This window comes from Sinocyclocheilus grahami, unplaced genomic scaffold, assembly GCF_001515645.1.
Source record: "Sinocyclocheilus grahami isolate Dianchi unplaced genomic scaffold, SAMN03320097.WGS_v1.1 scaffold222.1, whole genome shotgun sequence".
Taxonomy (NCBI): Eukaryota; Metazoa; Chordata; class Actinopteri; order Cypriniformes; family Cyprinidae; genus Sinocyclocheilus; species Sinocyclocheilus grahami.
In genome coordinates, this window is record NW_015505401.1 from 1,661,414 (window position 1) to 1,673,234 (window position 11,821).

Below are 11,821 nucleotides of genomic sequence, written 5' to 3' on the forward strand. Positions count from 1 at the left end.
TATATATATTGTATATACTGCCATTAATTTGTTTATATAAAAAGCATGCATGTTTACTAAATAAAGATAAAGATGTATTAATTTTAATATAATTATTTCATTTTCATGTATTTTAATGAGATTCACCCATGCGTTTGAATTAATATTCTTCAGATTTACCCACATAAATAATACAATTATTATATATTATATATATTAACTATCTACTAGGAATAGCATATCGCAATATCAAAACTGTCTCGATATTATCGTGGTCACATGACGATATGAAACGATAGGTCTTCCGGGAAAGTAGTTATCTGTAGTTCCCCTTCAGGAGTTCTTCCCTTTGGCCTGTCACTCTCACCCTGCACTTTCACGAAGTGTGTGGATGCAGCTCTGGCTCTTTTGCGACTCCAGGGCATCCGCATACTCAATTACATCGATGATTGGTTGATACTAGCTCGATCGGAGCAGTTGGCGGCTCGGCATCGAGATGTCGTCCTCGCCCATATGAGAGAGCTGGGATTAAGACTAAACGCCAAGAAAAGTGTACTTTCTCCACTACAGAGCACCACTTATTTAGGCGTGGTGTGGGATTCTACCACGATGCAGGCACGTTTGTCTCCTGCTTGTATTGAGTCAATCCTCACGACAGTCAAGAGAGTAAGAGAAGGCCAGTCACTCACTGTCAAACAGTTTCAGAGGCTGTTGGGTTTGATGGCAGCGGCGTCCAACGGTATACCTTTTGGTTCCAGGAAGTAGGCCAAGAAAGGCTTAATCTGCTCTGTCCAATTAGAGCACTGGACACTTACGCACACAGAGCTGCCCCGTGGCGTAAAGCAGATCAGCTGGTTGTTTGCTTTGGTCCGCCAAAGAAAGGATCTCCTGCGACCAAGCAGACTATGAGTAGGTAGGTGGTCGAGGCCATCTCACTAGCCTACGAGTCCTCTGGCCTCCCGTCACCTATGGGGGTCAGAGCGCACTCGACCGAGAGTATGGCGGCCTCCAAGGCTTTCAACTTGGGTGTGGCCTTGCAGGACATTTGTGCTGCGGCGGGCTGGTCCTCTTCGCACACTTTTGTCCGCTTCTATAACCTAGACCTGGCATCTACCCCAGGTTCCCAAGTTCTCTCTTCGTGATGTGCTCATCTGATACACACACAGGCAGGGACTTGGTAGTATGGCGCAGTGGGTATTCTCGTTCCCAAAGCGAATCTCGAAGCAGCCCGAGTTCCTGAAGGGGAACGTCTCTAGGTTACGTATGTAACCATGGTTCCCCGAGGGAACGAGATGCTGCGTCTCTTTGCCATACTCCCTGCATCCCTCCAGGCGCTACTTCATCGAAGCTAACTTGCGCTCTGCCAGATGCACTTTTATACTTCCTGGCACTCACGTCACCCCGCTTGTGACGTCTCGCTGCTCCATTGGACTGATTTTACACGTGCTTCAGAACGTATAGGCAGTATAAGCACACATGACGCGCCATTCCCGCATCTGCGCCCGCATCTGCGCCCGCATCTGCGCCCGCATCTGCGCCCGCGCTCGCTCTCACTTCATGTTTGCGGCTGAATACAAATGATTATCATAATTAATGGACAACTAGACTATATTAGGGAAAATACATCAGCGCAGTCCGGCGAAGAGAAAATAAAAAGAAAAAAGCCCAAGATGAATCCCGTGCATCACTTTCAGGTAACTACGTTCATAATCCTGTGAAACTTTTTTGACTGTTGACGTTAGTAACGTGTTTTAATGTCGGTAATAATTTAACCACCACCAACAACGCATCTGACTTAATATTCTAGTTTTCATGACTTAAAATGTATTATATATAAAACAATGAGGCAATAATGATTGGTTAATTAATGATAATCATATGGTTTCATTGAATAACACTGTTAAATACATAATGTAATACAAAATAAACAATTTGCATTATTACAAATGCCTGCAAAGGGCACCAAAGGCCTGATAATTACTGTTGTTACACTTACAGGATGATCAAATCCTTGTTTAATATTCACTTAATTTCTTCAGCAAAAAACATGTGGACATCACAACCCTTACCAAAATTAACCATGTTTTTATCGAAGGAAAACTTCTTAATTTTATTTTGTGGGATTTCTGAATGCTTGATAAAATCAATCAGACAATGGGATTAATAAAATTATAGCCATAGGTAACTGTCTAGAGCTACAATTGTAATTTATAAATAATCAGATTTAATTACTATTTATTTATTTACTTTTATAATTTATTAAAGTTATATTTTGACCCTTCATAGTAGGGTTTTTTTTTTTTTGGAGGGGGCACAAGAATGCTATTCTGCTTAGGGCACCCCTTTGGCCAGCAGCGGCCCTGTTTGGCACAGTACTGTATCTGTCAAACTAACTAAAACCGAAAGCACAATATGGCCTAATCCCTTCATCAAGTCTGTTTTCGCTGCGCGTTTCAAAGCGTAGCGCATTTCGTCCAGTTTCAAATGCAGTCCAAATTCAAAATATCTCTTTCAAGTGTAGAAATTAGGAAAGAAGTATTGTAATTTCCCTACTGTAGTGTAAAGCAAAAATAATATATGTAAAATATATTAATTTTAGAGTGCAATTGTTTTAAAATATATTACTGTCATTGTTGTTATTATTATTATATTCTAATTAGTTTGGCGTCCTACAACACCATTGTGAATGTAATTTAGATTGTAATTTAGACAGTATATCACAAATAAAAAGAGGGTTGAGTCCCCTTTAAAGTTCAGGTACAAGTCAATTCAGGCTTTTTTCTGACTTAAGTTTTCTTAGTTAAGAACATGGGTTGCAGCTTTTAATTTTTAATTCTCAAAGTGCATGAGAAAAATAAGTTGTTTATATTTTAAATGTATTTATAATATGAATATAAATATATTAGTGCTGTCAAACAATTAATCGCATACAAAATAAAAGTTTTTGTTTGAGTATTATATGTGTGTTCTGTGTATATTTAATATGTATATATAAATATACACACAAATACAGTATATATTTTGTTATTTAGATGTCTATATTTATATTCATATAATTTATATTATAAATAAATATATTTAATATATAAAAATAACATATTTTTCTGAAATATATACATGCATGTGTGTGTATTTATATATACATAATAAATATACACAGTACACATGCATATATTATGTAAACAAAAACTTTTATTTTGGATGCAATTAATCACAATTAATCATTTAACAGCACTAATATATATACATGTAAATATTTTTAAATATATACTGTATGTGTATGTATTTATATATACACAATAAATGTACACAGTACACACACGTACATTATGTAAACACAAACCTTTATTTTGCTTATTGTTTGACAGTCCTAATTTTTATTATATATAATATTTTATTTAGTAGTATGAGAGAATGTACACATTCTCTGCATTTTTTGGATGAACACTAAAGTTATTTTGGATGCGACAGGACTATTATTATTATTATTATTGGATTATTATTTCGTTTGACAGCACTAATATATATATATATATATATATATATATACAGTATATATACATACACACACACACACACACATATACACACACACACACACATACACACACACACACACACACACACATATGTATATATATATATATGTATATACATGTATATATTACAGTTAGCCAGCCCAGATCTATCTTTTATTTTTGTTGGTAACTTTCATCCTGTGTTGTTCAACACCTTCTCAAGTGAACATGGAAAAGAAGCAGACGTCATATAAATGTGTCATTTGATCTGACTGATGACATTTGGACGGTATTAGGTACAGACAGGTTGTGGAGTGTTTGAGTGTTGTGTGGGTGAGCGTGATGATGAGCTCTTACTCTCTCTGCTCTTCTCTCTGTTGCGGAGGACCAGGACATGTTGTTCACGGCGATGTCTCTCCAGTTCTCTCTCCTGACTCTGGAGCTCTAGTTTCCTCTCTTTCTCCAGCTGCTCCTGTTGTTGCTTCATAGCAAGTAGCTCCTGCTGCAACTGAGAGGCAGATGTTTATTATACATTTATTCATCTAGTTGGACTGTGTTGCGTCAGCTCAGTTTGACAACAGGGTTGTGTTGGTACCTTCAAATGCTCCTGTAACTGGGCCTGATGCTGGCGAACCAGGTTCTCGTGCTGCTTCTGGAACTCACTAATGAGTAACTGTTTCTGAATCTGCTGCTGTTTCTGAATGAGGAGCAGCTCTTGTTGGAGTTGTCTTTCCCACACAGTGGGATCTGAAGCAGAGCTCTGCATCCTAACGTCTGTACGTAGGTCCAGTGGGGAGCCCGGATCAAGAGCCAGTGGAACCTCTGGTTTAATGTCCACTGAGAAATAAAAAAGTGAGAATAGAAGGATTTAGTAAAAAAGTATGTCCTACATTTTGATGGTTTATTATTATTAATTATTCAGAGATATTGAAATGATCAGGTATACATATATGAGGCTATGAATATCTTTGGTTTTGAAATTGGTAATATTTGAAAAACTTGAGTCCATCAAATCAAAGTCTTGTGGGGCAACCAAAAAAGTCATGTGGTACAACCAACATGCATAGTTAAAATAATGTTATGTCATACACAGGACCCCTGGAGACACTCAAGACAAGGTCAATATCAGAAAATTTGACATTTTTTATGACATGTCAAGACCATGTGTAAAATGCAATGTGTTCACTACTCCAAAAGATAATGACATTCATGACTTCATGAATATTTATAAAAATAAAATAAAAAAATATTTACCTTGACAATTTATTCATTCGCATGTATTCACTGCAAGATAATTTATTTAATTTTATTATTGTTACTTGATAGTTACACCACATGTCACTTTTAGAGACATTAAATTTAAACTTTATTATTTTAAAATTAATGTGAAAATAATTGCCGTATGTGTTTTAAAGTCAAGTTGGCTTTCAATGTTTTTATCATTTTTATCGTTAATCAGCTGTTAAAAAAAATCGGTATGAAAGTGGTTCTAACAATATTGTTCTTGTGTCATTATCGTTATAGTTTTGTTGATTTTTTTTTTTTAAACATTATGTTTAACACTATAGTTATAGCTTGGTGTGAGCAGGTCTTAAGCTGAATCTTCCAACATGCTAGAAAAAAAATGTCCTCATTTCGCTCCTCCGCTGAACACCTCCCCCATCAAAAGTTTCTAAGTATGGCCCCGTATGAGCTTCTCTGATACAGTAGGCATAGATACAGTAGAAACAACTATGCAGTAGTGTGTCTAAATAAGAATCCCAGCCAGCATTACATGAGCAATTCTGAAGGTTATTACTAGCCATGGTTTGGTCCAGTGTGTTCGACTGACCTCTCTGGTCAGTATGGGGACTGCAGTGCTGCAGTCTGTTGTTCAGAAAGTTGTGATGTTTGTGTTCCTGCCTCTTATTCCCCTATCATCCTCCCTCCTTAGAGCCATCATCACACCTTCACCATTATGGAAAATTGCTGCTGTAGTCTTCAAGCTGTGCCTCATTACAAGTAATACACCAGGTACAAAAAAGCAGAGGGCATCCCCAAGGTCCCAAGAACTATATATATATCCGAGAGACAGTGAAAATCAATAGCAAGCCTGGAGGACAGTCCCTCGGAAAGCGGATAAGAGGAGACGCTCATCATAAGAGACTGTGACTCTTCTGCGTGACGAAAAGCAATTACGAAGACATGGCGTTTGGAAAGTGTATACGTACAGAATGATCTATGGGTGTGGAGAAGAAAGACAAAGAAGTTTACAGAACAGGTGGTCAGGATATACTTATGGTCCAGTGAATTTCGCACTGAGGGAAATCACACAGTGGTTGTTATACAATTGGGGATGATGTAACAACAGGAAATCCCACACAGAAATCAAGTCACTTTAAGGTTAACTGAGTACGCAAGTGTCTGGAAACATGATTATGTCAAATGGTTTTTCCTCTTAGTCAGCATGATGGGTTAGTTGGCTAATTTTTAATGAGCACTTTAGCACATAGCCTTAATGACTGATAAACAGAATCAATAACATGTAATTTCTTATATATAAATATGTAATTTCTATTCAAAGTTTTTGTTGTTCCAAACCTGTATCACTCTATTTCTTATGTCAAGCACAAAAGAAAACGTTTTGAATAGACACATTTTTTTTTCGTCCAAGCTGAAAGTCAATGGGGTCCGAAGTTGTTGTTTGGGATCCTACTATTTTCATTACGGGGATAAAAAAAGTTGAAACAATCTTCAAAATATCTTAACAAAATGACAGACAGAACGATGGCTGGCTGGCTGGCTGGCTGGCTGGATGGATGGATGGATGGATAGATAGAATGTCAGAACAATAGAAAGATTGAACAATACATAGAACAACGGAATGACAGAACGACAGAACGACAGAATGACAGAACGACAGATAGATAGATAGATAGATAGATAGATAGATAGATAGATAGATAGATAGATAGATAGATAGATAGATAGATAGATAGATAGATAGATAGATAGATAGATAGAATTTCAATAAACACACTAGATGCAAGAGACTAGATTTATTAGCTATGTAACTTAAATCCTCAGAAAGCTTGTTATTGGGATAATGCACCACCACCTGTTCCATTCTCACACACACACACACAGAGGAAAAGCCTTTAAACCATGAATTCTATCCATGAACCAGTGTCTCTTAAGCCTAGAATATTCCCCTAATGAGTTGCCATAGCAAGGCACTTACAGTGACACACGCAACAATTCACACATTAATGGTAAAGCATTTGTGTGTTTCAATAAACACACTAGATGCAAGACACTAGATTTATTAGCTATGTAACTTAAATCCTCAGAAAGCTTGTTATTGGGATAATGCACCACCACCTGTTCCATTCTCACACACACACACACACAGAGGAAAAGCCTTTAAACCATGAATTCTATCCATGAACCAGTGTCTCTTAAGCCTAGAATATTCCCCTAATGAGTTGCCATAGCAAGGCACTTACAGTGACACACGCAACAATTCACACATTAATGGTAAAGCATTTGTGTGCTTGTTTGGTTGAACATAATGTTCTCCGCCATCATCAAAAATGTCTGCATGCGCAACCGCTGATTATAAATAGCAACATAAAAGCAAGTGGTGCAATCTTAGACTATGACAAAACCCACACCCAATCCACCACCCAAACTGGCTGCCATGGCAACGCTGGCGACATCATACTGACTCCTCTTCCTGCAGATATTGAGCTGCGCTGTGTGGTGTCTCCTCCCCGAGAGCACCCATGGATATTATATCATCCCTTATATAAGACAAACATACACACACACACACACACACAAGCACTCCCTCTTTCTGTCGACACCGATACATGTCAGCTATGCCTGTCAGCTCCAGTTGAGGTCGAAGCTAGCATTTGAAGCCAACTTCTGGGTGTTTAGCAAAAATTCACCTTGGTTTGTTGTCGTGACGGCACTTCTTGGAAAAGAGCCAAGTTTGAAGAGACAGGAGCAGCTCTCTCTAGTGAGGCAAACAGATGACCCTAAGCATCCTGGAATGATGGGGGAAATATTAATTCTGATTTGAGAGAGCTCTTTATAAAGAGCAGCAGTGTTCTTACAGCATTCAAGAAGTCAGCCAATGAGCTTCAACCATGGTTCACAGGCATTGGGCTCGCTGCCCTAATGGAGCTAAAAATAGCCTCAGAAACACCTGCTGGCTTGGAGCGCTCGCCATGGTGATATCTCATTTATCTTATGTTTCCCTGCCTGCCCTCTCCACTACCATCATTAAAAAGATACACTTTGAGCCGACCATCCAGCCGAGCTCTTGGCAAAGAAACCTCAGGTCAACCCACTCACACCTCCCAACTCAACTGGTAGCAGGCGGTTTGAAGATTAAGAATGACCAGGTTAGACCAAATGGCCCTCTGGATAACACAATTTAACCTTGTTCCAGACAGCGTGACATCATTGTGACACATTGTTGGGAAGAGAAGCGTTGACGTCATCAAAGGTCAAAAGGCTTCTTCTTAATGTGAACTATAGGGTTTAAGGATGGTAACTGGAAAGAATTTCATGATTACTTTTTTGATTCCTTTTCACAGTTCTGGTTCCTTAACACTTACATTAACAAGTCTTTTATTACCTTTTAAGAATGAATATTTGGGGAAACTTCCAAACTGATGAGATAAATTCATTAATGAGTTTAAATCAGTTCCTGCAAAAGGTGATTTTACACTTTTTATGCTGCCTTTTTAGAGCTGGCATTAATACAATCCAATAATTGGCTTTAATTATGCACTGAACAAAAATACTAAACACCCTCCCCCAAAAAAACGCAAACATTTAATTCATGTATTTTTTTGTTTTAAATATTACCAAAAAAAACACAATGTGTATCTTTAAGTACACACTTTCATATGAACAACTAGTCAGAGTCTGTGTTTGATTCACTACAAAGAATCAACTCATATGAGTCATTCGTTTGTGAATCAGACTGGTTGTGCTAAATTTCTTTGATTCACTATAAAAGCTCCACGTCTTTAGTAGTTATTGTTGAATTATAGCATGCAGGCATCATACGGAGGTAGGAATTCAATGATCGTGTCACATCCTGTCTACTGACATACCTTTATATGATACATTTTTGAAGGCAGCATAAAGGTATCCTTCGCTGCCTATGATATCCCACAATCCTGTGCGTTTGAGCTAAAAAAAAAGACATCTAAAAGTTGTGGTTCAGTTCAGTTTCTAGTGAAAAATTTGTATTGTTGTAATTAAATATTTACTTACAGACAAAATTCTATTCTGTTCAATCAATAAAGAGTTACGCTGCCTCAGAAGTCAGTCCGAAATGAGTTTTGTGAGGTACCCTTGTGCAACAAGTCAGCTGCCTAAGCTTTTGGACACTGGTTGCTCTGAATGTTTTGATTCACTACAAAGAACCAACTAATAAGAATCGTTAGATTGCGAAGCAGACTACACTGGTTGCCCTGAAAGTTTTTGATTCACTATGAAAAACCGACTCATAAGAGTCATTAATTCCTGAATCAGCCTACCCTGGTTGCCCTGAAAGTTCTTGATTCACTACGAAAAACTGACTTATAGGAGTCATTCATTCATTAATCAGACTGCACTGGTTGCTCTGAATGTTTTGATTCACTAAAAAGAACCTACGTAAGAGTCATTCGTTCGTGAATCAAACTACACTGGTTGCCCTGAAAGTTTTTGATTCACTATTCAGTGTTGCCAAGTCAGTTTTCCCGTGGAATTGGGCTACTTTAACACTGTTGCTGCGGGCTGTTTTTCATGTCCGCGGATTGAAATGCCCCCAATAATGTGATATTTAGCCCCTGGAATGCAAATTTTACTAGAGGAACCCTGCCGAAAAAATTTGTATTTTACCTCCCGGAGTGCGATTTTTACCGGTGAACCCCCCTCGAAACGCAATTGTGCTAGTTTTGAGTAGCAATTGGGCGGGTTTTGTTTTGAAAACCTGGCAACCCTGCCTACTATTCACTTCATTCGGGAAAGGGACTGCACTGGTCACACTGACTGTTTCATGATGTATCATTCAATAGAGGTGTTGCACTGCGTACAAATGGAACTTTGCCTGTGTTTTAGTACTGTATTCACGTATTTATATTTAGCACATAAAATGTGTGAGAACCACTAACACCAAACGTCAAGCGATTCCGTCATTCGATAAGACCAATATTGCTTCAGTCCACTTAGCTTTCATAATACATTGTTGACTAGATGAATCAACAGGTTGGATGCTGTAGAAACGCAATGACGTCCATGTTTTTCGTCAGTCCCGCCACTCTATTTTAATTATGCTAACAAGGCACTTGTTGAGACTACAGTGGGACGTGGGCCATTTTTGCATCACCTGACATCAGCACTAAATCAGTGTTATGAGACAAAACACACTCACACCTCGTGTTTTGGCCTCGAGCCTTTGCAAGAACATTATGTGTAATGAAGCCAAGAAGAGCTGTTGATGTATTAACGCCAGTTGAGCTGAAAAGAGAATTGCAAACAGCAGTAACTGGGCTAAATATAACTGCATTTCTGAGCACACTCTTAATATAGGGAATGTGTGAAAGACTGTCAAACGTGTGGAGCCATCTGGTAATTTTAACTCGGGCAAAAATAAGAGCACCCTGTCAAATTTATGTAAGCTATTGCTCTGCCTACCCCCACCCTTAACCCCCCATCACCACAAACATTTCAAGCACCTTTAGCTTTCATGAACTGTCTTTAGTTGTGGTTTTACTTACAAGTTCTCGACTGAATGGTATGACATGAGATGAGAATGGTGGTGCAGATGTGGCACTGAATCAGTAAACACAAGTTCGAAGACCGAAAGCACCCTGTTTTATTTTTAGCAGGAAGGGATGACAAGCATCCTGCCCCGCGTCTAAACAGTTCCCTTTCCCCACAGGGATATGGTGACTCATCTGCTGTACTACATTTCCCATAATCCCTTGAGCAATGCATTTCTCATAGACTGATGTTTCTCATTACTGTTGATTACTGAGATGATCAAAGCCTTGAGTTTGTAGTGCTGCATACAGCCATAAAAGCAAACCTCCCACACACCGTTAAGTGAAAAAGGTACTAAATTAGACTCTTAATTAAGCGTTTATGCATACATGACAGTCCGTATTGGAAGAAATGTCTCACAAAATGATGTGCTACCCTTTAATTTAAAATGAAACATTTATTTAGTATAAATAGGCTTGATAGCCGGTGCAATGTTGAATAGCTAAATTAAATTATAGAGCTCATTACTTTTTAATGTTATGTATAAAAAAAGAGCATATACATTCTCATATTTTAGTATGCTTCAAATGCTGCATATGTTAACCTTTCCTGCAGTGAGGCTGCCGGTACATCGTTTATATAAGGAGTACAGATAACAAGCTGCAAAATAATCAGGTGCCCTATAAATTAGCCTCCGGCACAGTTAAATTGAATTCTATTTTTTAACCTCTGTTGTCAGTACCAGTTTTTCTTTTATATTTGGAGGAGATACGATGCGTTTCTTAACAAAAACAGTGATGCTTTTTTGGCTGCATATGCTGCGGTGACTGAGTGCTCATTACGGCTGATGTTATTCTGGGTTGCAGGCGTGTCTAAAGCAGGAAGCGCTGCTGTATTTTTAAGTAGAAGGTTATTCCTCAAAGCAAAAACAGGACAGGGGGAATCCAGATCGTCCCTTTCAGCAAAAAATATGTTTTCGGTGTTTATTTTTGGATGCAATATTTAATACAGGGGGGGAAATGTCCTAAAAATGAAATATAAGTAAATATAAGTAAAGCAAATATATTTGACTTAATTTTCCTGATATATATTTTTTTAATAAAAAAATATATAAATATAATTTTTTTTTTGTAAATATAAGAATAGAAAATAGCTTCCATTAACATTTGAGTTTAAAATAATATTTCAATCAACAACATTTTTCATATATATATATGTGTGTGTGTATACAGTGAGTAAAATAAGTATTGAACACGTCACCATTTTTCTCAGTAAATATATTTCTAAAGGTGCTGTTGACATGAAATTTTCACCAGATGTCGGTAACAACCCAAGTAATCCATACATACAAAGAAAACTAAACAAATAAGTTCAGAAATCAAGTTGTGAAATGTAATAAAGTGGAATGACACAGGGAAAAAGCATTGAACACATGAAGAAGGGAAGTGCAAAAAGGCATGGAAAGCCAAGACACCAGCAGAAATCTATCAGTAATTAGAAAGCAATCCTGCCCCTAGTCAGTGGAAATTAATATTAGCTGGTTTAGTCCCAAATGATGGCCTATAAAAAGGTGT

General features: G+C 37.8%; 1 protein-coding gene across 1 annotated transcript in view; it reads right to left on the bottom strand.

Moving 5' to 3' along the window:
* Positions 1 to 11,821, bottom strand: part of LOC107596722 (histone deacetylase 9-B-like) — a 28,486-nt gene that overhangs the window by 12,342 nt on the left and 4,323 nt on the right. The window contains exons 2-3 of the mRNA XM_016287520.1: positions 4,093 to 4,334; positions 3,855 to 4,005 (exon numbers count right to left, since the gene is read on the bottom strand). Of these exons, the coding sequence (XP_016143006.1) occupies positions 3,855 to 4,005; positions 4,093 to 4,334 (393 nt within the window). The remainder of the gene's footprint in view (positions 1 to 3,854; positions 4,006 to 4,092; positions 4,335 to 11,821) is intronic.